This window comes from Ranitomeya imitator, chromosome 1 (genome assembly GCF_032444005.1).
Source record: "Ranitomeya imitator isolate aRanImi1 chromosome 1, aRanImi1.pri, whole genome shotgun sequence".
In the NCBI taxonomy this organism is placed as follows: Eukaryota; Metazoa; Chordata; class Amphibia; order Anura; family Dendrobatidae; genus Ranitomeya; species Ranitomeya imitator.
Window position 1 is genome coordinate 994070503 of NC_091282.1, and position 27359 is coordinate 994097861.

At 44.7% G+C, this 27359-nt stretch overlaps 1 protein-coding gene across 3 annotated transcripts in view; it reads left to right on the forward strand.

Moving 5' to 3' along the window:
- The window catches only part of LOC138656729 (uncharacterized), a 166410-nt gene that overhangs the window by 110619 nt on the left and 28432 nt on the right, over positions 1-27359 (forward strand). For 2 of the 3 annotated variants that reach the window (XM_069743929.1, XM_069743927.1), the window contains exon 4: positions 24029-24091. The exons of the other annotated variant lie outside the window; for it this stretch is intronic. In XM_069743929.1, coding sequence (XP_069600030.1) covers positions 24029-24091 — 63 coding nt within the window. The remainder of the gene's footprint in view (positions 1-24028; positions 24092-27359) is intronic. 3 annotated transcript variants of the gene reach the window in all.

The window sequence follows — 27359 nt, forward strand, 5'->3', positions numbered from 1 at the left end:
ACTGCAAGGGTACAAAACATTCAAGATTTTGTGGTTCAGAATCCGATGTTAGAGCCTAGAATTCCAATTCCTGATTTGTTTTCTGGGGATAGATCTAAATTCTTGAATTTCAAAAATAATTGTAAACTGTTTCTAGCTTTGAAACCCCGCTCCTCTGGTGACCCCGTTCAACAAGTAAAAATCATTATTTCCTTGTTGCGTGGTGACCCTCAAGACTGGGCATTTTCCCTTGCGCCAGGAGATCCTGCATTGCGTGATGTAGATGCGTTTTTTCTGGCGCTTGGATTGCTTTATGATGAACCAAATTCAGTGGATCAGGCAGACAAAATCTTGCTGGCTTTGTGTCAGGGTCAGGATGAAGCGGAGGTGTACTGTCAGAAGTTTAGAAAGTGGTCTGTGCTTACTCAGTGGAATGAGTGTGCCCTGGCGGCAATTTTCAGAAAGGGTCTTTCTTAAGCCCTTAAGGATGTCATGGTGGGATTTTCCACGCCTGCTGGTCTGAATGAGTCTATGTCCTTGGCCATTCAGATCGATCGGCGCTTGCGTGAGCGCAAAGCTGTGCACCATTTGGCGGTATTGTCTGAGCATAGGCCTGAGCCTATGCAATGTGATAGGACTTTGACCAGAGCTGATTGGCAAGAACACAGACGTCGGAATGGGCTGTGTTTTACTGTGGTGATTCCACTCATGCTATCTCCGATTGTCCTAAGCGCACTAAGCGGTTCGCTAGGTCTGCCACCATTGGTACGGTACAGTCTAAATTTCTTTTGTCCGTTACTCTGATTTGCTCTCTGTCGTCCTATTCTGTTATGGCATTTGTGGATTCAGGCGCTGCCCTGAATTTGATGGACTTGGAGTTTGCCAGGCGCTGTGGTTTTTTCTTGGAGCCCTTGCAGTATCCTATTCCATTGAGAGGAATTGATGCTACGCCTTTGGCCAAGAATAAGCCTCAGTACTGGACTCAATTGACCATGTGCATGGCTCCTGCACATCAGGAGGATATTCGCTTTTTGGTGTTGCATAATCTGCATGATGTGGTCGTTTTGGGGTTGCCATGGCTACAGGTCCATAATCCAGTATTGGATTGGAAATCTATGTCTGTGTCCGGCTGAGGTTGTCAGGGGGTACATGGTGATGTTCCATTGCTGTCAATTTCGCCTTCCACTCCTTCTGAAGTCCCTGAGTTTTTGTCAGATTACCGGGATGTATTTGAAGAGCCCAAATCCGGTGCCTTACCTCCTCATAGGGATTGCGATTGTGCTATTAATTTGATTCCTGGTAGTAAGTTTCCTAAGGGCTGACTGTTTAACTTATCTGTGCCAGAGCACGCCGCTATGCGGAGTTATATAAAGGAATCCTTGGAGAAAGGTCATATTCGCCCGTCGTCATCACCGTTGGGAGCAGGGTTCTTTTTTATGGCCAAGAAGGATGGCTCTTTGAGACCTTGTATTGATTACCGCCTTCTTAATAAGATCACAGTCAAATTTCAGTACCCTTTGCCGCTGCTGTCTGATTTGTTTGCTCGGATTAAGGGGGCTAGTTGGTTCACCAAGATAGATCTTCGAGGGGCGTATAATCTTGTGCGAATTAGACAGGGCGATGAATGGAAAACAGCATTTAATACGCCCGAGGGCCATTTTGAGTACCTGGTTATGCCATTCGGGCTTTCTAATGCTCCATCTGTGTTTCAGTCCTTTATGCATGACATCTTCCGAGAGTACCTGGATAGATTCATGATTGTATATTTGGATGATATTTTGGTCTTTTCGGATGATTGGGAGTCCCATGTGAAGCAGGTCAGAATGATGTTCCAGGTCCTTCGTGCGAATTCCTTGTTTGTGAAGGGGTCGAAATGTCTCTTTGGGGTTCAGAAGGTTTCATTTTTGGGTTTCATTTTTTCCCCTTCTACTATCGAGATGGACCCTGTTAAAGTTCAGGCCATTTATGACTGGACTCAGCCGACATCTGTGAAGAGCCTGCAGAAGTTCCTGAGCTTTGCTAATTTTTACCATCGCTTCATCGCTAATTTTTCTAGTGTTGCTAAACCGTTGACTGATTTCACCAAGAAAGGTTCTGATGTGGTCAATTGGTCCTCGGCGGCTGTGGAGGCTTTTCAGGAGTTGAAGCGTCGTTTTTCTTCTGCCCCTGTGTTGTGCCAGCCAGATGTTTCGCTCCTGTTTCAGGTTGAGGTTGATGCTTCTGAGATTGGAGCAGGGGCTGTTTTGTCGCAAAGAAGTTCTGATGACTCGGTGATGAAACCATGTGCCTTCTTTTCTAGAAAATTCTCGCCTGCTGAGTGCAATTATGATGTTGGCAATCAAGAGTTGTTGGCCATGAAGTGGGCATTCGAGGAGTGGCGACATTGGCTTGAAGGAGCCAAGCATCGCGTGGTGGTCTTGACGGATCACAAGAATTTGACTTACCTCGAGTCTGCCAAACGGTTGAATCCTAGACAGGCTCGATGGTCGCTGTTTTTCTCCCGTTTTGATTTTGTGGTTTCGTACCTTCCGAGCTCTAAGAATGTGAAGGCTGATGCCCTGTCAAGAAGTTTTGTGCCTGACTCTCCGGGTGTTCCTGAGCCGGCGGGTATTCTCAAAGAGGGGGTAATTTTGTCTGCCATCTCCCCTGATTTGCGGCGTGTGCTGCAAAAGTTTCAGGCTGATAGACCTGACCGTTGTCCAGCGGAGAAACTGTTTGTCCCTGATAGATGGACTAGTAGAGTTATCTCTGAGGTTCATTGTTCGGTGTTGGCTGGTCATCCTGGAATCTTTGGTACCAGAGATTTGGTGGCTAGATCCTTTTGGTGGCCTTCTTTGTCATGGGATGTGCGTTCTTTTGTGCAGTCCTGTGGGACTTGTGCTCGGGCTAAGCCCTGCTGTTCTCGTGCCAGTGGGTTGCTTTTGCCCTTGCCAGTCCCGAAGAGGCCCTGGACGCATATTTCCATGGATTTTATTTCAGATCTCCCTGTCTCTCAAAGGATGTCGGTCATTTGGGTGGTTTGTGATCGCTTCTCTAAGATGGTTCACTTGGTACCCTTGTCTTAATTGCCTTCCTCCTCTGATTTGGTGCCATTGTTTTTCCAGCATGTGGTTCGTTTGCATGGCATTCCGGAGAACATCGTCTCGGACAGAGGTTCCCAGTTTGTTTCGAGGTTTTGGCGGTCCTTTTGTGCTAAGATGGGCATTGATTTGTCTTTTTCTTCGGCTTTCCATCCTCAGACAAATGGCGAAACCGAACGAACTAATCAGACTTTGGAGACATATCTGAGATGCTTTGTTTCTGCTGATCAGGATGATTGGGTGTTCTTCTTGCCTTTGGCTGAGTTCGCCCTTAATAATCGGGCCAGCTCGGCTACTTTGGTTTCGCCTTTTTTCTGTAATTCTGGTTTCCATCCTCGTTTCTCTTCAGGGCAGGTTGAGCCTCCGGACTGTCCTGGTGTGGATACGGTGGTGGACAGGTTGCAGCAGATTTGGACTCATGTGGTGGACAATTTGACCTTGTCCCAGGAGAAGGCTCAACGTTTCGCTAACCGCCGGCGCTGTGTTGGTCCCCGACTTCGTGTTGGGGATTTGGTTTGGTTGTCATCTCGTCATGTTCCTATGAAGGTTTCCCCTCCTAAGTGTAAGCCTCATTTCATTGGTCCGTATAAGATTTCTGAGGTTCTCAATCCTGTGTCATTTCGTTTGGCCCTTCCAGCTTCTTTTGCAATCCATAATGTGTTCCATAGGTCGTTATTGCGGAGATACGTGGCGCCTATGGTTCCCTCCGTTGATCCTCCTGCCCCGGTGTTGGTCGAGGAGGAGTTGGAGTATGTGGTGGAGAAGATTTTGGATTCTCGTATTTCGAGATGCAAACTCCAGTAACTGGTCAAGTGGAAGGGTTATGGTCAGGAAGATAATTCCTGGGTTTTTGCCTCTGATGTTCATGCTGCCGATCTAGTTCGTGCCTTTCATTTGGCTCATCCTGATCGGCCTGGGGGCTCTGGTGAGGGTTCGGTGACCCCTCCTCAAGAGGGGGGTACTGTTGTGAATTCTGTTTTCGAACTCCCTCCTGTGGTCATGAATGGTACTTCGGCGAGTTCTGTCCATGGACTCCCTCTGGTGGCTGTGAGTGGAGCTGCTGCTTCTGAGGTTCCTTCCACAGGTGACGTAGTTTATTCTTTGGCTGGCTGTTCTATTTAACTCCACTCAGATCGTTACTCCATGCCAGCTGTCAATGTTCTTGTACTGGTTCAGTTCGCTCTTAGATCTTTCTGGTGACCTGTCTACTACCAGCAGAAGCTAAGTCCCTGCTAGTTATTATTTGTTAATTGTTTCCTTGTCCAGTTGGCTATCATGATTTTGCCTTGCTAGCTGGAAGCTCTGGGATGCAGAGTGTCACCTCCGCACCGTGAGTCGGTGCGGAGGTCTTTTTGCACACTCTGCGTGGTCTTTTGTAGTTTTTTGTGCTGACCGCAAAGTTACCTTTCCTATCCTCAGTCTGTTTAGTAAGTCTGGCCTCCCTTTGCTGAAACCTGTTTCATTTCTGTGTTTGTGACTTTCATCTTAACTCACAGTCAATATATGTGGGGGGCTGCCTTTTCCTTTGGGGAATTTCTCTGAGGCAAGGTAGGCTTTATTTTCTATCTTTATGGCTAGTTAGCTCTTAGGCTGTGAAGAGGCATCTAGGTCGTGTTAGGTACGCTCCACGGCTAATTCTAGTTGTGTGATAGGATTAGGGGTTGCGGTCAGCAGAGCTCCCACTTCCCAGAGCTTGTCCTGTGTGAGTTTAACCATCAGGTCGTTCCGGGTGCTCCTAACCACCAGGTCCATAACACCTATCCATTACTAACCCATGGGCTTGATGTCACTAGACAACACAAAGGTGACATCAACCCCACAAATATTACCCCACTTGCCACCACTACAGAGCAAGTAGGAAGAGCTGAGCTTACCAACCTGAGAATACCAGCCCCCAGCTGTCTGCTTTAGTGAGGCTGGTTTTCAATAATGGGGGGGACCCACTCAATTTTTTTAAATTATTTATTTAAGTAATTTAAAAAAACAGAGCAGGGACCCCTCTATTCTTCATTACTAGCCTTGCTGACAGCCCGCAGCTGTCAGTTTTGCCTGGCTGGTTATCAAAAATACAGGATAATCCACAATGTTTTTTTATTTATTTATAGCACAGGTGCTGCCTGTTCTCACTGTTATTAGCGGCAGCAGGTGTAGGCTGATGGGAGTAATAGTCACATCAGCCACTGCCTGCTCTTGCTCTTGAATCAGTTGAATATAACGCTCAACATTCTCCCCTGCTCGCGCTGATCGCCGACAGAGCAGGGGAGAATGATGAGCACTCGGCGCTGGGGAACAGCACTAACTGTACCGCTACCTCCCAGGCGCCAGTACATATGGTACTGAGGCGGCAAATGGTTTCCACACGTCTACCACATGTGTATCCCAACTATTAACACACACGGACACTGATATGTCCGTTACTAGTTTTTCCAGTACCAGAAATGTCAGGACGTGTGAAACCGGCCTTATTGTCACCAGACTCTCAACCCAAATATATGTATTTATTTATTTGAAGAAGTAGTAACGGCCAGTGATCTGATAATTCTTACTTAGCTCAGAGAGAAAAAAAACCTGCAGATTTAGAGAGTAAAAATCCAACTAGTTCTATTTACCTAGACATAACACTGCAAGCACAAAATAATATTTGGGCGCTAGTGCTGAATCCCCTTAACTTGCAAAATCAGTGGGGTCTTAATGGCCACACTCCCAATAAGCATAAAGTGGGGTAGTTGTTTTAAATAGCAGTATTCAAATGCGAGACAGTATTGTGAGATATAGTCAACAAGGTTTTAATAATCGGGGTTAGAATAGGACTCATGTGTAATATTATAAATATTTGTATGACTTGAATTTCCCCATCTTAGTATTATGTATTTTTACTATATTTTTTGCTTAACATATCTGACCCACCCCACCCCAAATGCATGAAATACCACTGAGGGACATTATAATTTATTATTTAAGTAACTGCAGTCTACATTGAAAGATAAGTTAACACTGAATAATTTATTTTACCTTTATGGTTTATATCACTAGAATATAGCAGTGTTTTAGATGCTAACTGTCTAATCCAGGCATGAACTGACCAGCGATGTATATCCGAGCTGACTGATGTAAGGGGATAGTCGGAAGTGAAGTTGCAGACTGATGACATTTGCTTCTAACCTTTACTAAATAAAGAACAAATGGAACATCTTGTCAAGTCCTTATATCAGGAAGTTGGCTGTGTGCCTGCTACCCCTGGCAGATAGCATAAGAGAGGTATTTCATGCTGCATGCTTCTCAGTACTCTGCCTTTCTGACACAGGTGGAAAATAGATTTTAAAAGCCAAGTTACTTACTATTGATATTTACATAAAAGAGAAAGGAGTACCAGACCACCCGTAAATAAAATCTAATATTTATTGATAATAAATCTAAAAATATGTAACATACACTATAATACAGGATAGTATCAAAAATTATATATTACTCATGGACAAACACATAAAATTGTGAAGGACACAAACAAGAACCAACCACATTACATAGTGTACACAGGACCCTATATATCTGGTATTACATATAGCAGCATCTAACACTAGTTAAAAGGAAAGATCCAGGGAAAAACCTCATAGATTACCACAATTGTGGCCCAAAACTAAGTATCCCAGACTCAGTGTAATGTGTGCCAATCAAATATACAGATATCTCACCCAGATGGATCCGTGTGTGTGGTCAGACGTAGCCCCAACGCACGTTTTGCGTGGGCTTCCAACGGCCCCCTGAGGAAGCCCACGCGAAACGTGCGTTGGGGCCACGTCTGACCACACACACGGATTCATCTGGGTGAGATATCTGTATATTTGATTGGCACACATCACACTGAGTCTGGGATACTTAGTTTTGGGCCACAATTGTGGTAATCTATGAGGTTTTTCCCTGGATCTTTCCTTTTAACTAGTGTTAGATGCTGCTATATGTAATACCAGATATATAGGGTCCTGTGTACACTATGTAATGTGGTTGGTTCTTGTTTGTGTCCTTCACAATTTTATGTGTTTGTCCATGAGTAATATATAATTTTTTATACTATCCTGTATTATAGTGTATGTTACATATTTTTAGATTTATTATCAATAAATATTAGATTTTATTTACGGGTGGTCTGGTACTCCTTTCTCTTTTATGTTTATATCCTTATTGGAGTATGTGTTATGCCTGTTTTTGACAGTGCTGGTTTTTATTAGTATTTCTGGGTATTTTTTATCCTTACTATTGATATTTGCAGCAGGAACTGTAAGCCTGAATGTGTTTCTGCAGACCTTAACCTCATGTTAGAAATAGGGCTACTTGCATGTAGTTCTGAAACTCCCAAAAATGTTATAAACCAGGTAAAGTTGTGTGTTGGACAGCTCAGTCAGTGTTTGTATTAATAGTGACTGTCAACCATATGGGGCAGTCATAATGTATGGGAATATAGGGTTGTTTCTCCTTTCCTCATGACAACATTACAGAGAGTGGGGATCCGCTCTTCAAGGATAGAAAACCTACAAATAAAAAAGGCAGTACCTCTCCATCGCATTAGTTGGTTTCCTGTCCTTGACGGGGAACCTTCAGTTTAGTTTAGTACCTGAAGAAAGAAGTGAAGCAAGAAGATGGAAGTCGCTCCAGGCCTCACCAGACTGTTACAGGCAGCGTTGGGTGCAGCTTCCTCGGATGGTGCGGTGTCCTGAAGCTGCCACCACTGGGGCTGGTGGGCCTTTCAGGGTGTTCGGGGGGCGCAGCTGTCGCAACATGCTACCGGTGCCAGGGTCATGGTCTGGGGAAATGCCAGCGTCGCTCCCACATTACAGGGACATGCTGGAAGCTGCTTGCCTTTAAAAGGCAGGAGAGCACAGTAAGTGACGCTTCCAGCAGTCCCCTTTAGGTATGGAGGTCCTAGAGGAAGAACCACAGCAGCAGCAGCATGAAGCTTCATCCCAGCACAGTGGACGTTCCAGCAGCAGATCTACCCAGCATAGAAGGAGCTCCCGCATGGTGGATGAATCTCTGGCTTTCACAGGAATCCCATCAGTGGATTTGATCCCCTCTGATTGGTAAGTGATCTTCGTGAAAGTTCACTTAGTAATTGGGGTCCCCCTTATCTTCTAATTTATTTAGGGAGAAAAATGCTTAGCTAAGACCAAGCACAGGAGCTGTCCAATCTGTAATGTAGATTTGCCCTTTACCTGGGGGAAAAGACTGCATAGAGCAGATGGTATGTGAGGAGATCATAAATTTTGGCCTTCGAATTAAGATCTATGATCAGGACAGAGGTCAAAAACATCTTTAAATCCCTCTCCCGGGGGGGTAGTATCAAAAAACAAAAATCCAGGAAAACAAAAATCCAGGAGGAGGTGCTCTAAAACTGGGACCAGTAGCTCAGAAGAAGAGCAGTGAAATATTGGTTCAGCAGACTCTTCTTCATGATCATCTGAGGAAGATATGTTTTCCAGTGGAGGAAACAGTCTGGATAAGGCTGTACGTCCACAATGGGAGTGATAGACCCTCGTCCGGAAAAGACAGTACAGGATGTAATGTTTGGTGGGCTCGGACAGAAAAAACGTAGGTCATTCCCTCTTAATCAGAAGATACAATCTCTGATTAAGAGAGAGTGTAATAGACCTAAAAGAAAAAAAACTCCTCTTTCCCGTCTCTTAAAAGGAAATATCCTTTTGGTGATCCGTTATCCATGTCCTGAGACAAAGTCCCGAAGTTGCACATGGCGATTGCTAAAGCTTCCAGGAAACTTGCCCTTCCTTTTAAAGACATGGATGTATTAAAATATTCACTAGATAAAACAGCAGATTCTTTCCTTAGAGGGAAGGCGCCACCAGTTTTCTTGTATTTTGTTTTTTTGTGAAATTAAGCTTAAAATAGTAATTAAAATGTATTAATGCAATGTTTGCACTGTTTGCAAACATTTCTATATGAAAAATATTATATATTTTTCTGCAAATATACATATTTACCACTAGGGGGAGCATTTGCCGTTTTAGACCTCAAGCAGCTATAGTAAGATTTAGCAGCTCTGCCCCAGGGATATTAGACCACCCAAAAGGGGAGGGAAATGGTGATGTCAGCAGTTACTGCCCCAATTTTGCTGCTAACAGTAAGAATGAAGAGCAGCATCACAGGGCAGCACCATTTTGTGTGTGACTGCCCTGTGATCTGCTATCACCAGCAGTTACTGCATCAGAGGCACAGCTTGTTTACAGAGGAGCAGAACACAGTGGGCTCAGCAGCATTTTTTGTGAATAACATTCTTGCCATCCCCCTTCCCCCACCTTAATCCCTGTCCTGTCAGCTGCCCTGCTCTCTCTCTCCAGGTGTCACCTCCCTCTCTGCAGGCTGTGAGTGCAGCTTACCTGAGATCACTGGGCTGTGTGTGAGGGAGAGGCAGAGACACAGCAGGAGAAGTACACAGGGCAGCATTTGAGGAGCAGAGGATGTGTGCCTGCCTGGAGTACAGAGGAGCAGTGAGGGCTTCTTCTGTCCTGCGATAGAGAGTAAGGGTATGTGTCCACTTTCAGGATGGCCGGCGGTATCGCCGGAGCGGCTTAGCCGCTCTGCGGTAAGCCCCGCCCCCTTTCTGGGACGCGATGTGTTATGAATAGGTAATTCAGAACCACAATGGACCTTGAAGTTCAGAGCACACAAAGTGACCTGACAATAACCAAAAACATAAGACGAGCTCTGAGACGTGGGAACTCTGCTGACCGCAATCCCTAATCCTATCACACCACACTAGAGGTAGCCGTGGATTGCACCTAACGCTCCCTATGCAACTCGGCACAGCCTGAGAAACTAACTAGCCCTGAAGATAGAAAAATAAGCCTACCTTGCCTCAGAGAAATTCCCCAAAGGAAAAGGCAGCCCCCCACATATAATGACTGTGAGTTAAGATGAAAATACAAACACAGAGATGAAATAGATTTAGCAAAGTGAGGCCCGACTTACTGAATAGACCGAGGATAGGACAGATAGCTTTGCGGTCAACACAAAAACCTACAAACAACCACGCAGAGGGGCAAAAAGACCCTCCGCACCGACTAACGGTACGGAGGTGCTCCCTCTGCGTCTCAGAGCTTCCAGCAAGCAAGAAAAACCAATAAAGCAAGCTGGACAGAAAATATAGCAACAAAAGTAACACAAGCAGAACTTAGCTTATGCTGAGCAGACAGGCCACAGGAACGATCCAGGAGGAAGCAAGACCAATAATAGAACATTGACTGGAGGCCAGGATCAAAGCACTAGGTGGAGTTAAATAGAGCAGCACCTAACGACCTAACCTCATCACCTGAGGAAGGAAACTCAGAAGCCGCAGTACCACTCACATCCACCAACGGAAGCCCATAGACAGAATCAGCCGAAGTACCACTTGTGACCACAGGAGGGAGCTCGACCACAGAATTCACAACAGTACCCCCCCCCCTTGAGGAGGGGTCACCGAACCCTCACCAGAGCCCCCAGGCCGACCAGGATGAGCCATATGAAAGGCACGAACAAGATCGGCAGCATGGACATCAGAGGCAAAGACCCAGGAATTATCTTCCTGATCATAACCCTTCCACTTAACCAGATACTGGAGTTTCCGTCTCGAAACACGAGAATCCAAAATCTTCTCCACTATATACTCCAACTCCCCCTCCACCAAAACCGGGGCAGGAGGATCAACAGATGGAACCATAGGTGCCACGTATCTCCGCAACAATGACCTATGGAATACGTTATGGATGGAAAAAGAATCTGGAAGGGTCAAACGAAAAGACACAGGATTAAGAACCTCAGAAATCCTATACGGACCAATGAAACAAGGCTTAAACTTAGGAGAGGAAACCTTCATAGGAATATAACGAGATGACAACCAAACCAAATCCCCAACACGAAGTCGGGGACCCACACAGCGTCTGCGATTAGCGAAACGTTGAGCCTTCTCCTGGGACAAGGTCAAATTGTCCACTACATGAGTCCAAATCCGCTGCAACCTGTCCACCACAGTATTTACACCAGGACAGTCCGAAGACTCAACCTGCCCTGAAGTGAAACGAGGATGGAACCCAGAATTGCAGAAAAACGGCGAAACCAAGGTAGCCGAGCTGGCCCGATTATTAAGGGCGAACTCAGCCAACGGCAAAAAGGACACCCAATCATCCTGATCAGCAGAAACAAAACATCTCAGATATGTTTCCAAGGTCTGATTGGTTCGTTCAGTCTGGCCATTTGTCTGAGGATGGAAAGCCGAGGAAAAAGACAAATCAATGCCCATCCTAGCACAAAAGGCTCGCCAAAACCTCGAAACAAACTGGGAACCTCTGTCAGAAACGATGTTCTCTGGAATGCCATGTAAACGAACCACATGCTGGAAAAACAATGGCACCAAATCAGAGGAGGAAGGTAATTTAGACAAGGGTACCAAATGGATCATCTTAGAGAAGCGATCACAAACTACCCAAATCACCGACATTTTTTGAGAGACGGGGAGATCCGAAATAAAATCCATAGAGATATGTGTCCAAGGCCTCTTCGGGACCGGCAAGGGCAAAAGCAACCCACTGGCACGAGAACAGCAGGGCTTAGCCCGAGCACAAATCCCACAGGACTGCACAAAAGAACGCACATCCCGCGACAGAGACGGCCACCAAAAGGATCTAGCCACTAAATCTCTGGTACCAAAGATTCCAGGATGACCAGCCAACACCGAACAATGAACCTCAGAGATAACTTTATTCGTCCACCTATCAGGGACAAACAGTTTCTCCGCTGGGCAACGATCAGGTTTATTAGCCTAAAATTTTTGCAGCACCCGCCGCAAATCAGGGTAGATGGCAGACACAATTACTCACTCTTTGAGAATACCCGCCGGCTCAGGCAAACCCGGAGAGTCGGGCACAAAACTCCTAGACAGGGCATCCGCCTTCACATTTTTAGAGCCCGGAAGGTACGAAACCACAAAGTCAAAACGGGAGAAAAACAGCGACCAACGAGCCTGTCTAGGATTCAACCGTTTGGCAGACTCGAGATAAGTCAAGTTCTTGTGATCAGTCAAGACCACCACGCGATGCTCAGCTCCTTCAAGCCAATGACGCCACTCCTCAAATGCACACTTCATGGCCAGCAACTCTCGATTGCCAACATCATAATTTCGCTCAGCAGGCGAAAACTTCCTGGAAAAGAAGGCGCATGGCTTCATCACCGAGCAATCAGAACCTCTTTGCGACAAAACAGCCCCCGCTCCAATTTCAGAAGCATCAACCTCGACCTGGAACGGAAGCGAAACATCTGGTTGACACAACACAGGGGCAGAAGAAAAACGACGCTTTAACTCTTGAAAAGCTTCCACAGCAGCAGAAGACCAATTGACCACATCAGCACCCTTCTTGGTCAAATCGGTCAATGGTTTAGCAATACTAGAAAAATTACAGATGAAGCGACGATAAAAATTAGCAAAGCCAAGGAACTTTTGCAGACTCTTCAGAGATGTCGGCTGAGTCCAATCATAAATGGCCTGGACCTTAACAGGGTCCATCTCGATAGTAGAAGGGGAAAAAATGAACCCCAAAAATGAAACCTTCTGAACACCAAAGAGACACTTTGATCCCTTCACAAACAAAGAATTAGCACGCAGGACCTGGAACACCATTCTGACCTGCTTCACATGAGACTCCCAATCATCCGAGAAGACCAAAATATCATCCAAGTATACAATCAGGAATTTATCCAGGTACTCTCGGAAGATGTCATGCATAAAGGACTGAAATACTGATGGAGCATTGGCAAGTCCGAATGGCATAACTAGGTACTCAAAATGGCCCTCGGGCGTATTAAATGCAGTTTTCCATTCATCTCCCCGTTTAATACGCACAAGATTATATGCACCACGAAGATCTATCTTGGTGAACCAACTAGCCCCCTTAATCCGAGCAAACAAATCAGATAGCAGCGGCAAGGGGTACTGAAATTTGACCGTGATTTTATTTAGAAGGCGGTAATCAATACAAGGTCTCAGCGAACCATCCTTCTTGGCCACAAAAAAGAACCCTGCTCCCAATGGCGATGACGACGGGCGAATATGACCCTTCTCCAAGGATTCTTTTACGTAACTCCGCATAGCGGCGTGCTCAGGTACAGATAAATTAAACAGTCGACCCTTAGGAAACTTACTACCAGGAATCAACTCGATAGCACAATCACAATCCCTATGCGGAGGTAGGGCATTGGACTTGGGCTCATCGAATACATCCCGGTAATCAGACAAGAACTCTGGGACCTCAGAAGGGGTGGATGATGAGATAGACAGAAATGGAACATCACCATGTACCCCCTGACAACCCCAGCCGGACACAGACATTGATTTCCAATCTAATACTGGGTTATGGACTTGTAGCCATGGCAACCCCAACACGACCACATCATGCAGATTATGCAACACCAGAAAGCGAATATCCTCCTGGTGCGCAGGAGCCATGCACATGGTCAGCTGGGTCCAATACTGAGGCTTATTCTTGGCCAAAGGCGTAGCATCAATTCCGCTCAATGGAATAAGACACTGCAAGGGCTCCAACAAAAACTCACAGCGCCTAGCAAACTCCAAGTCCATCAAATTCAGGGCAGCGCCTGAATCCACAAATGCCATGACAGAATAGGAAGACAAAGAGCAGATCAAAGTAACGGACAAAAGAAATTTCGACTGTACCGTACCAATGGTGGCAGACTTAGCGAACCGCTTAGTGCACTTAGGACAATTGGAGATAGCATGAGTGGAATCACCACAGTAGAAACACAGCCCATTCTGACGTCTGTGTTCTTGCCTTTCAGCTCTGGTCAAGGTCCTATCGCACTGCATAGGCTCAGGTTTATGCTCAGATAATACCACCAAATGGTGCACAGATTTACGCTCACGCAAGCGTCGACCGATCTGAATGGCCAAAGACATAGACTCATTCAGACCAGCAGGCATAGGAAATCCCACCATGACATCCTTAAGGGCTTCAGAGAGACCCTTTCTGAAAATAGCTACAGCGCACATTCATTCCATTGAGTGAGCACGGACCACTTTCTAAATTTCTGACAATAAATCTCTATCTCATCCTGACCCTGACACAGAGCCAGCAAATTTTTCTCTGCCTGATCCACTGAATTAGGTTCATCGTACAGTAATCCGAGCACCAGAAAAAACGCATCAATATTACATAATGCAGGATCTCCTGGCGCAAGGGAAAATGCCCAGTCTTGAGGGTCGCCACGTAATAAAGAAATAATGATCTTAACTTGTTGAACTGGGTCACCAGAGGAGCGAGGTTTCAATGCCAGAAACAGTTTGCAATTATTTTTGAAACTCAGAAATTTAGCTCTATCTCCAAAAAACAAATCAGGAATAGGAATTCTTGGTACTAACATAGAATTCTGAGCCACAAAGTCTTGAATATTTTGTACTCTTGCAGTGAGAAGATCCACACATGAAGACAGACCTTTAATGTCCATCACTACACCTGTGTCCTGAACCACCCAAATGTCTAGGGGAAAAAAAGGCAAAACACAGTGCAAAGAAAAAAAAATGGTCTCAGAACTTCTTTTTTCCCTCTATTGAGAAGCATAGTACTTTGGGCCTCCAGTACTGTTATGAATAGGTAATTCAGGACCACAATGGACCTTGAAGTTCAGAGCACACAAAGTGAGCTGACAATAACCAAAAACATAAGACGAGCTCTGAGACGTGGGAACTCTGCTGACCGCAATCCCTAATCCTATCACACCACACTAGAGGTAGCCGTGGATTGCGCCTAACGCTCCCTATGCAACTCGGCACAGCCTGAGAAACTAACTAGCCCTGAAGATAGAAAAATAAGCCTACCTTGCCTCAGAGAAATTCCCCAAAGGAAAAGGCAGCCCCCCACATATAATGACTGTGAGGTAAGATGAAAATACAAACACAGAGATGAAATAGATTTAGCAAAGTGAGGCCCGACTTACTGAATAGACCGAGGATAGGAAAGATAGCTTTGCTGTCAACACAAAAACCTACAAACAACCACGCAGAGGGGCAAAAAGACCCTCCGCACCGACTAACGGTACGGAGGTGCTCCCTCTGCGTCTCAGAGCTTCCAGCAAGCAAGAAAAATCAATAAAGCAAGCTGGACAGAAAATATAGCAACAAAAGTAACACAAGCAGAACTTAGCTTATGCTGAGCAGACAGGCCACAGGAACGATCCAGGAGGAAGCAAGACCAATACTAGAACATTGACTGGAGGCCAGGATCAAAGCACTAGGTGGAGTTAAATAGAGCAGCACCTAACGACCTAACCTCATCACCTGAGGAAGGAAACTCAGAAGCCGCAGTACCACTCACATCCACCAACGGAAGCCCATAGACAGAATCAGCCGAAGTACCACTTGTGACCACAGGAGGGAGCTCGACCACAGAATTCACAACAGCGATGATGCCGGATGTGTTCACAGCACACATCCGGCATCATCGCTCCCCACCATAGGGCCCTGTGCTATATCTTGTGGCGACGCAGCGTCGCCGCAAGATATACGGACATGCTGTGATCTGAAAAGACGCGCAGCATGTCCAGAGTCGCAGGGCCGCCGCGTGCGTGTTACCACGCATAGTGGAGACGGGATTTCATTAAATCCCCTCCACTATGCTGTAACATCTGGACGCTGCGTGTCTGACGCTGCGGCTCTATACAGCGTCAGACACGCAGCGTTTCCTGCACGTGGACACATACCCCTAGTGGAGCTCGGCAGATAGCACAGGGCTATAATAAAATGGCAGCTAGTCACACCTACAGCAGTGAGTTGTGCAGCCCACAGAGGCGTGCCCAGCTCACTGCTAATGCTGCTGCAATGTTACAGATAGGGTCCTCGGCGGTCTATTATCTCCTAAGTCCATGGGGTGCCTTAATCTGACACTGATAGTGCCCCGCTACTGCTGCAAAACCAAGATGTCAGCCCCCAGTGCATTCTTTAAACTCATATAACACATGAAATCTGTTTCACATGCATTTCAAACTTGCTTCTAGCAGCTTGTTATGCTACATTACATTGATTTATTAATGACCTACAAACGCGGTACCTTCCCTTTAAGGGATTCTGAGAAGCGTCAGGGGTAAGTCTAAGACCTGCTATAGTAGCAACCTGCACGGCTAGCTTATTGATGATTTGGTTAGACCAATTAGAGGAGCAGCTCAGGGATAGGATATTTAGGGATAAAATTCTAGATTCCATCCCCTTAATACAGGGGGCTGCGGCTTTCCTGTCTGATGCATCAGCTGATTCAGTTAGACTGGCGGTGATATCCGCAGCCTTCTGCAGTGCAGCCCTTAGAGCCCTTTGGCTTAAGTGTTTACCTGGTGACGTTCAAACAAAATCAAAATTATGCTCCATTCCCTGTGAAGGTGAATTTCTGTTCGGGTCAACATTAGATGACATCCTTGCGAAAGTAGGGGACAGGAAAAAAGGATTTCCCAACCTTACTATTCCCATACTGTATATATAAAAAAAAGTATGTGAGGAGTAGGACATTTTTTCGTAGAAGGCCTCCCATGGAACCAAACAAATGGGAAGAAGGGTAAAAGAAGAGCAGAGGTTTCCTCTTTGGGGGCTCTTCTCAGGATAGGAAGCCCTCCCAGTGATTGTCTTTCTCAGGTGGGAGGAAGATTAGATTATCCCTCTTTCTCCTGACCTGGAAAAAGATTTCCAGGAGCTCCTGGATATTGAGTCTAATAGAGTCAGGCCTAAAATTAGAATTCCTCTCAGTCCCAGTCCCAAACTTTGCCGTGACCCCTCTGTGGTCCTCTCCAGAGGAACAACGGGCCCTGGAACACAAGGTAATAAGCTTAGTGAACAATTGGTTCACCATGAGATGCCCCTCTAGGAAAATTGAAAAGGATTCTACTCCCTGCTGTTTCTGGTGAAGAAACCAGAAGGATCCTACAGGACAAAAATCAACCTGAAAAATTTGAACAATTCCCTAAAGACTCAAACATTCAAAATGGAGTCAATAAAAACAATTGTCAAAATCCTGTTTCCAAATTGCTTTATGACGGTTCTTGACATGGGGGATGCTTATTATCACATTCCCATACACGAAGATTATCAGAAGTTCCTCAGGGAAGTGGTCTCCATAGGGGGGGAATCAGATACTTTCAGCACAAAGGTCTCCCTTTCAGCTTGTCGGTGGCTCCTTGAGTGTTTACCAAGCTAGTGGCAGAAGCAATGGTACACCTGAGGGAGCGGGACATCTTGATTGTCCCCTACCTGGATGACTTTCTAGTGATAGGCAACTCCATCCAGAACTGCAAAGCTCAGAGAGAAAGAGTCATGACCTCTATAGTGAGCTTAGGATGGGTCTTAAACTTCAGAAAATCGAAGGTCGAGCCGAAAAGGGTACAGGAGTTTTTAGGACTTGTACTAGACTCAAAAAAAAAACAGGAGTGTCGCCTCCCGAAGGACATAATAGAGAAAATATCGGGTCAGGCATTGAGGGCATCGTAATACCCATCTATGACTTTGAGGAAAGCTATGTCCCTGCTAGGTTCTGTAACCAGCTGCATGCCAGCAGTACAGTGAGCCCAAATACACACCAGGGATCTTCCGTGGGGCATCTTAGGAAACCAGGTTTCCCTAGGAGGACATTTAGAAGGACGGATGACTCTGTCTTCAAGAACTATTAATTCCCTGGGTTGGTTGCAGAAAACAGAACATGTAAGCAGAGTTAAGCGAGTCGTCAACACAGATGCAAGACCCAGGGAAGCTGGAATGGCCGGAGGTGAGTACAAGTGTTATTTTACTAGGAACAAATTTGATGATGGAGACAGGGTTGTCCGAGTAGTGCACAACCCCTTTAAGGTATTTTAACCTGTGATTGAGAATACCATATAGGGCAATATCCTACTGCTCTTCATAAGCGCACCATCATGGCAGGCATGGAGGTCTCCAGCTGGTCTCTGGCTGCCACGGTAACCATTGGTGCCCTGCGATTATGTAACAGGTGTCTATAGGCCCATAGAACAGAGCACCCCCTATGCATGTGCAATAAATACTTCTGTCAGAGGTTGACAGTAGCACGGAGAGCTTGGCTCCACTCACTGCTGTTAGAGGCAGATTTTGGCTGAATGATGCAATCATCATTTGTTGGGAAATATTTTATTTGTGGTGATATACAGTGGGGGAAATAAGTATTTGATCCCTTGCTGATTTTGTAAGTTTGCCCACTGACAAAGACATGAACTGTCTATAATTATTATTTTTTTAATAACTGTAACATTTTATAAAATGTAATATAAATTACAATCAGAAATGAGACACACAATCACAATTTGGCTTACGAATTAGAGGGTCAGAAAGAATGGAGCCCAATTAGAATGAACTCTTGGAAGATGTTTCTGAATTGCCCACCAGGGCAATGGGGATACTCGGTACCAGGTCCGGTTGCAATTAAAGGGGATGTCACGGTGGCTGCAACCCAGTCCATGGCCCTGGGCGCCCAATTAAAGGGGAAGGTCTTTTAAGGGTTTGGTGAATAAAGTTTGTGTTCGTGACACCACCTGTGGTATTCGGTCAGTAGAGACCGACAGTGCTTAAAGGGTTCCTCTGGGGTGATGTTATGGCAGCCAGATGGTATAACTTCCCACAGTGAAGTTGGGTCCCCAGGGCTCCCGGTGTATAGATGAGGATGGTGAGTGGTGCAGTAAAGAACAGAGGAGACAGGTTTGCAGTCTCGTTACCTGGTTTACTGATGCCTTCAGGCAACCGCATTCCAGGGCACCAGATCACAGGTACAGGCAGGGTCCGGCCGGCTTGGAAGTGAATTCAGAGTCTCCTTTACCAGGTGGAGTTAGAAGCCTTCCTTTTAGCGCAGTGATGTTGTAGTTTCTTTCTGCTTATGGCTTCTGGCAAGGTCCTCACAGTTCTCTCTGTCCTCCATGAAGGTTATGACACAAACCCATATGACAGGTTGCTCAAGCCTTTTTATCGGGTCTCTATCAGGGGCTCTATATGCCACAGTGCCTCCTGGGTATTAAGGTGGACAGGTTACTTGAAATAATCCAGCTGTCCTGACGGTTTCTGCTATGCCTCTTAGAATGCGACACAGCCTCGGTCTTCCAGCCACCGAGATCTGCGCTCAGCCAGGGAAGTAGCCCAAACACTGCTATTCTCCCCTGGTGTCACTCTCCTGTGCTCCACTCTCCTGCACGCTCACTAACACTGTTCTTCCTTCGGTATCTGTCAATCCTGGAGCTGCAGCAACTCTGCCTCAGACTGCTCCAGTCTGCTGTCCGGCACTAACTGTCTAATACTCTTTCCCTCCAAACCAGAATGTATTTATAGGGGAGTTCCCCCTAAACCAGGTTTAGAGCTCCCTCTTCTGACCTGGAGTGTGAACATGTTGTGTGTATTGTGTTTACCTGGTGAAAGAGATCTTTGTTCGCTTCCAAGCGTGACAGAAATCTCCCTGTGAGGAAAGCAATGCCACTGTAGCAACCAGGACCCTGGGGTGTTACATTTCCCCCAGTGGCATCAATCATATTGTGCAATAGAATAGAAAAAGACAGAAAGTCCAAGAGCAGTTCTAAATGATGCCAAGTTAAGATGACTCCATCCCCCATACTCATATTACAATTTTTATAAAACCATAATACTAAATATGATGAGAGATACACATAGTGAAGGGAAAAGAAACCTGTTAAAATACCAACATGCTCCTAAATGTTGTATGGGCCCTAAAATAGTCCCAGGAACAACAGGCGGTCTCAAATGTGTCCAAACTCGCATTCAATAAGGTTGTCATGCGTTCCATCCTGCGGATGTCGGCTATTCTATCCAAATAAGAGGGGGGAGTAGTCTGTCTCCAATGAAGGGCAATGAAGGGCAATGAAACTTCTGTCTCCAATGAAGGTCAATCAAACATCTAGCTGCTGTCAACAGATGTTGAGAACAGTCTGGTCGAATTCATGTAAGTAGATGTATCAGAACCCGAGAAGTGGACCCTCTTGGTTGTGGCTTCAGAGCCCCCGAAGGCCCAAGGAGGGTGAAGCCGCAACTGCCGGAGCCAAAGGTACAACTGAAGATAGGACCGAAGATGGGTCAGAGGACAGGAAAGAGTTTGAGTCACTTGAGGCAAACAGAACAGAAGAGACACTGGATGGGTAGAGACTGCTGAAACTATGTACTGACCGGTATGGAGGAGACACACGATAAATGGGGAATGACAGGAACACAGGACCGGCAGGGATGGCAGGAACACAGGACAGGCAGGGAAGATTGGCAGACTGGACTGGCAGGGATGACTGGCAAGGACGGCAGGAACACAGGACTGCGGCAGGAACACAGGACTGGAAGGGATGACTGGCACACAGGACTGGCAAGTACGGCAGGAACACAGGACTGGCAGGGAAGACTGGCACACAGGACTGGCAAGGACGGCAGGATCACAGGACTGGCAGGGAAGGCAGAAGACGAGAATGAGACATGAGCCTAGACAAGGTAAATGCTAGTGGAGCCAAAGAAGCTAAAGAGACGCCGGCTAGAAGCCGGCAAACACAATAGACGCAAAGGCGTCTTACCTGGAACCTGGACGGATGCAGGAGAGAAATACCCGACGGGCGCTGCCATATTGGGGGCGGAGCCAGCATGGTCACGACCTCCCAGAAGCCCCAGCGGTGAGAGGAGCACGTCTGCGCATGCACAGACCGCCGAAGGGACGAGCACCAGGGAATCCATACGGAGAGGAGCGAGAAGGAGCGACGGGAGCGCGCCGCCCGGAAAGGTAAGTATTAGGTGGCGTAACAAGATGTCTATTGACTTTCATTGTTAAAAAATCTATATATATTTAAGAGATGCGTCAGCCTAAACCTGTTAAACATAGGCCGAGAGGACATTCTTTGGCATACAGCACCCCATATAAGTCATTAGGCGCTATTTTATATATTTTTTGTGTAGCTCAATAAGCTTTATTTAAAAAAAAATTTAACCCCCTTACTGCTAACAGTGTAGAAGGACTTTAAATTGGACTTAGCAGCATGCTACGCAGCCTGTTTTAAGAGCAGCCTATTATGGAGACAGGATTACTGTACTGTGAGCCCAAGTTGGACAAAAAATATTGTGTCAACAACAGCAAATAAATAATACAGTGGAGTCCTAATTTTGTGTCCACTTTATAATAAAATAGAACACTCTTACTGCCTTCTCTTATCCATCAATAATGATTGACAGTCATCATGTACATATATGCATGTATGCATGTACAGTCATAGCCAAAAGTGTTGCCATCCTTGAAATTGTTCTAGAAAATTAAGTAACATAGTAACATAGTTAGTAAGGCCGAAAAAAGACATTTGTCCATCCAGTTCAGCCTATATTCCATCAAAATAAATCCCCAGATCTACGTCCTTCTACAGAACCTAATAATTGTATGATACTGTATTGTTCTGCTCCAGGAAGACATCCAGGCCTCTCTTGAACCCCTCGACTGAGTTCGCCATCACCACCTCCTCAGGCAAGCAATTCCAGATTCTCACTGCCCTAACAGTAAAGAATCCCCTTCTATGTTGGTGGAAAAACCTTCTCTCCTCCAGATGCAAAGAATGCCCCCTTTTGCCCGTCACCTTCCTTGGTATAAACAAATCCTCAGCGAGATATTTGTATTGTCCCCTTATATACTTATACATGGTTATTAGATCGCCCATCAGTCGTCTTTTTTCTAGACTAAATAATCCTAATTTCGCTAATCTATCTGGGTATTGTAGTTCTCCCATCCCCTTTATTAATTTTGTTGCCCTCCTTTGTACTCTCTCTAGTTCCATTATATCCTTCCTGAGCACCGGTGCCCAAAACTGGACACAATACTCCATGTGCGGTCTAACTAGGGATTTGTACAGAGGCAGTATAATGCTCTCATCATGTGTATCCAGACCTCTTTTAATGCACCCCATGATCCTGTTTGCCTTGGCAGCTGCTGCCTGGCACTGGCTGCTCCAGGTAAGTTTATCATTAACTAGCTTCCCGAATAATTATTGCAACTATACATGTTTTGTTATATACATATTTATTTCCTTTGTGTGTATTGGGACAACACAAAAAAGGCAGAGCAAAAAAGATAAATTGGACTTCATTTCACTCAAAACCCCAAACCTCATGTTTAACTAGTAGTACATCAAAACCACTTAATGTCTAAGTGAAAAAAATATAATTTAACATTGAGCAAGTCTTTCTGTGAATCTGTCTGTTAGTACCGTATTTTTCGGACTATAAGACGCACCGAACTATAAGACGCACCCAGGTTTTAGAGGTGGAAAATAGGGAAAAAATATTTGAAGCAAAAAAAGGTGGTAAAATATGTAATAACATAAACATACTATTATATGGGTATACCTTGGCGATTGGTGGAGCAGCTTAACAGACTTTTTCTGCAAAAAAACGTATTAACTAAATACCCTGTATTTTTTCATTTTTTGACTAGCACTTGCTTATTTACTGTGATTTTTTTACAACAGAGTATTTTTTACCTCTCTGTGCGCTTTTGTGTTTTCAAGTTCTTTGGTGGTGTGAACAGGTTCCTACAGACTTGTTCGCTATGAAGGTGGCCCATGTGTTTTTGGTTTTATAATTGTTCTCTTGTTTCTACAAGACTGGGGAGTTCACCACTCCTCTGTGGGTCATTTGCATTGTAGCTGTTCCATCTCGCATGTTCAACGTGGATATTTTCTCTCTGAGCCCTGTTCATACAGGTACTATACAGATGATCAGGTTTTTAAATACATCATATAGGGATTATATACATTAGACAGGACTGCTCTATTATGGGTATACCTTGGCGATTGGTGGAGCAGCTTAACATACTTTTTCTGCAAAAAAACGTATTAACTAAATACCCTGTATTTTTTCATTTTTTGACTAGCACTTGCTTATTTACTGTGACTTTTTTACAACAGAGTATTTTTTGACCTCTCTGTGCGCTTTTGTGTTTTCATACTATTATATGTGTTGTTATTATATATAATAGTATGTTATTATGTTGGAAGCTGCGGGTAGAAGATGGTGCTGCGGGACCAGTGTGGTGTCTGTAAAGTACTGTATGAAGATGCTGGAGGGTGAGTATAAGAATAGGGGCTTATATTTAAAGCTCCACTCCAGCACTGAAAAATAACACTGGAGTGCTGCTTTGAGATCCCATGGGAGAACTATAACTCCCAGCATATCCTGCAGATCCTATGGCATGCTGAGAGTTATAGTTCACCACAGAAGGGGCAGAGTGCTTTATTGTGTGTTGTAGTGACTAACCTTTTAATTGTGGCAGCCAGCCACACTGTGGTGAGGTAAAATGCTGGAGAGTCCCATCCCATGACACCACAGAGCGCTCCCTCTTGTTGCCTCTCCACAGCACAGGAGGAAGCTGCAGATTGTAGTGTGGTGTCTGCAGGACCTGTGATGACATCAGAAGAGGGAGGGCTCTGTGCTGCCATGTGATGCTCCAGCCCGCCCTCTTCATGACATCACACAGGTCCTTGTGCTGGAGCACTCAGCATCCATCCAGCACAGTCCCAGCAGGCAGGTATGCAGCGATCTTGTCTCCTCTGGCCCCTGCTGCTGCGTCCACCAGACACACAGATCTCCCCAGCTGCTGCAGGAATCCAGCTGGGGAAAGCATGTGTGTCCCTGTGAAGAAGTATTCATTTGCTGCTCTGGACTCACCCATCAGCTAACAGGTGGGCAGGGAAGCAGCTAATGAATATTGAAGCTGCTGCCCCTCCCCACATAACATCCCTACCATAAGATGCACCCACACTTTCCTCCCAAATGTGGAGGAAAAAAGTGCGTCTTATGGTCAGAAAAATATGGTAAATTCCAGCAAAAACTCAAGGCTGGTATGTTGAGTTCATCTTTCAGACTTTTTTATTTAATGCTGTGACCTTTATTAATTGTACATTTTATTTCTCTACAGACCCCACTACATTTAGCAGTATTAAGTGGAAAACTCCCTACTGTTCAGCTTTTATGTGAACAAGTAAGTAAAGCCTTTTTTTGCCTCCATGTGTCCAACTACAATGTTAAGTTATAAAATATATTCACTCCTTAACATTGAAATTGCATCATCAGGCAGAAAAAAGTCATGGAATTATGGAAATAACAGGATGGATATACAAGTTAATGACATACAAATTATAAAAATGGAAATGACCATTGGAACAGTCTTCAATCTAGCTACACTAACAACTCGTCATTACTTTGATTTGGTCGTGGAATTATTGGTATATCCGATTCTGCAAAGTGTGCCGTTTTTCAATACGACAACTCCAGGTCGAAAGTTGCTCCTGCTACTGTGAAAAAAACAAAAGATGACGGTCAAATTACTGCCCTCTTAAAGAAGCCAACCATAAATAAAATTTCAATTATTTTTATTGAAGACAATAAGAACAGACAAACATACATATTAAAAAAGCTACTTCATATTGATCTGAACCATTCCCCATGGGGGATCCGTGGAGAAAAACACACAAAATGCCGTACCAAAACAATTAATCCAAAGGAGTACTGGAAAACCACCTAACTATAGCATGTGCCAAATCATAGACCACTGACTCACATAGATCTCATATTGGGTGCTAGTTGCATCCTATTTTATATCCATGCTAGAGTACTTTGTGCAATTCATAGTGTGCAGTGATATTATATAAGGCCATAGCAGAGTGAACCCAATATAAACAAGACTCCCCTATACCAGAATCGATAATAAGGACCCAGGCATGCAAGATTACCTATAAGTAGATGTCCGGTGGCATGCGAGTTACCACGGTTTCCCCAGCGCCCCGACGCGCGTTTTGCCCTTTCTGCTTCTTCCGGGGGCGTCCGTCCTGCTACTGTGAGTAGCCTATGTGGCCTAAATTTGCTACTATTGCCAGCAGCATCGCTGGACTTGTCTTCCATCAAGAACATCTGGGCATCATTTAGAAAGTTAGCTGCCAGCAGCAGATCTGGAAGATTTACATGCCCAAGTGCATTCAGTGTGGCAGAATATTCCTGAGACAACATTATTATCCTCATTGATAGCAGCCAAGACGTGTAAGTGCATACATTTCTGTGTGTCACGCTCATACACAATACTGAATAAATGGAGATGTTTTAAAAATGTCTTTTTTCATTATTTGCATATAATTGACATGTCTATCCATCCTGGGATTTGAATGTTGAGGAGTTGATAAATACATAAATTAGAGATAATAATATGTTTTTAAATCAGTTCCCCAATTTTTCCAAATTTTGCCTGGAACTTCAATTCACAGTAAATTAATTTGAATCAAAAGCACTCCAAAGCCCCAAATTGCCTTGAAAAGACACAAATGATACTCTGAAGCAGTGGTCCCCAACTCCAGGCCTCGAGGGCCGCCAACAGTGCAGGTTTTCAGGATTTCTTTAGTATTGCATCGGTGGTTATGTGATCATCTCCACAGGTGATGATTCCAACTCCTGTGCAATACTAAGGAAATCCTGAAAACCTGCACTGTTAGCGGCCCTCGAGGCCTGGAGTCGGGGACCACTGCTCTGAAGTCTCTTAGGGTACGTGCACACATTACAGATTTTCCTGCAGATGTTTCTGCACTAAATCCACAGCTCTTGGCAGAAAATGCAGGAGCATTTTTTGCGCAGTTTTGATGCGTTTTTTGTGCGTTTTTGATGCGTTTTTGAAAGCTAAATAAAGATGTATTATTGAGCAAAAAAAAAAGATTTGTGATGTCATGTCTTGTCCAACCTCCTCTTTTACATTTGTCCAACCCACACTCCATTACACACATAGATAGATAGATAGATAGATAGATAGATAGATAGATAGATAGATAGATAGATAGATAGATAGAAGGAATGAGATAGATAGATAGATAGATAGATAGATAGATAGATAGATAGATAGATGTAGATACATGTTTATCTATGGATAGATGTAGATAGATAAATGGATAGTTAGGCTAATTTCACACATCAGGTTTTTGCTGTCAGGCATAATCCAGCGAGTTTTGAAAAAAAGGATCCGTTTTTTTTTTTTGCCGGATTCGTTTTCTTTCTCATAGAGTTGTATTAGTGCCGGATTGCGCCTGAAGGCCACACGTTTCATCCGTTTTTTGCCGGATCCCTCAAAAAAAACTTTACGGTGGACAGAAAAAACGTACAGAGCAAAGTTTTTTCTGTCCAGCGAAAAAAGTGCACAGCGACTGATCCAGCGAAAATGTATGAAACTGAGATGTGAAATGATGAATCCGGCCTCCGAATACATTTTTTCATGCATTTTTTGCATTGAAATCATGCACATTTTCCGTTCTCTCTCTCTCGCTCTCTCTCTAAAAAAAATGGATCAGTTGCACCAGTTTTTCACTATTTGCAATGCATTCTGACGGAATCAAACTGATGTGTGAAAGTAGCCTAACTATCCATATATCTGTCTACATCTATCCATCAGGCAGGATCCGGCAAATTTTTGAAAAAACGGATCCATTGCAAATAGTGAAAAACTGATGCAACTGATCCGTTTTTTTGAGAGAGAGAGAACAGAAATTGTGCATGATTTGAATGTTTAAATGGAAACATGCATGAAAAACCGGATTCGGAGGCTGGATTCATCATTTCACATCTCAGTTTCATACGTTTTTCGCACATTTCCCACAATTTCCCACACAGCAATGCCACAAGTGAGACTAGGGACAATATTTTACAGTGGCGGAGGAATGCATTGTGGAAGGATACCTTCCGTTATTGTATTCCTGGAGCCCCTGGAGAGCAGTCGCATCAGCTGATGTGTGAATACTTAGATATATCTATAGTTATCCATCTATAGATATATAGCTTTATCTATGGATATATCCATAGATATATAATAGCAAGGCCTATGTTTATTAATGAACGTTAAATTAAAAAAAACTGAAAAAAATGGCGTGGGCTCCTGTGCAATTTTCTGCACCAGAGAGGGAAAGCTGATGGCCATGGGCCAATATTTGTAGCCTGGGAAGGGGTTAATACCCATGGCCCCTCCAAGGCTATGAATATCAGCCCACAGCTGTCTGCGTAGCCTTTACTGGCTATTAAAATAGGGGGTGAGTATGTACTGTATGTTGTATGTACTGTATGTCTATATGTATGTATTGTATGAATGTACTTTATGTATTGTATGTTAGACTGTATGTTGTATGTACTGTTATATGTTGTATATTGTATGTACTGTTATATGTTGTATGTTGTATGTTATATGTTGTATGTTGCATGTACTGTTGTATGTACTGTTGTAT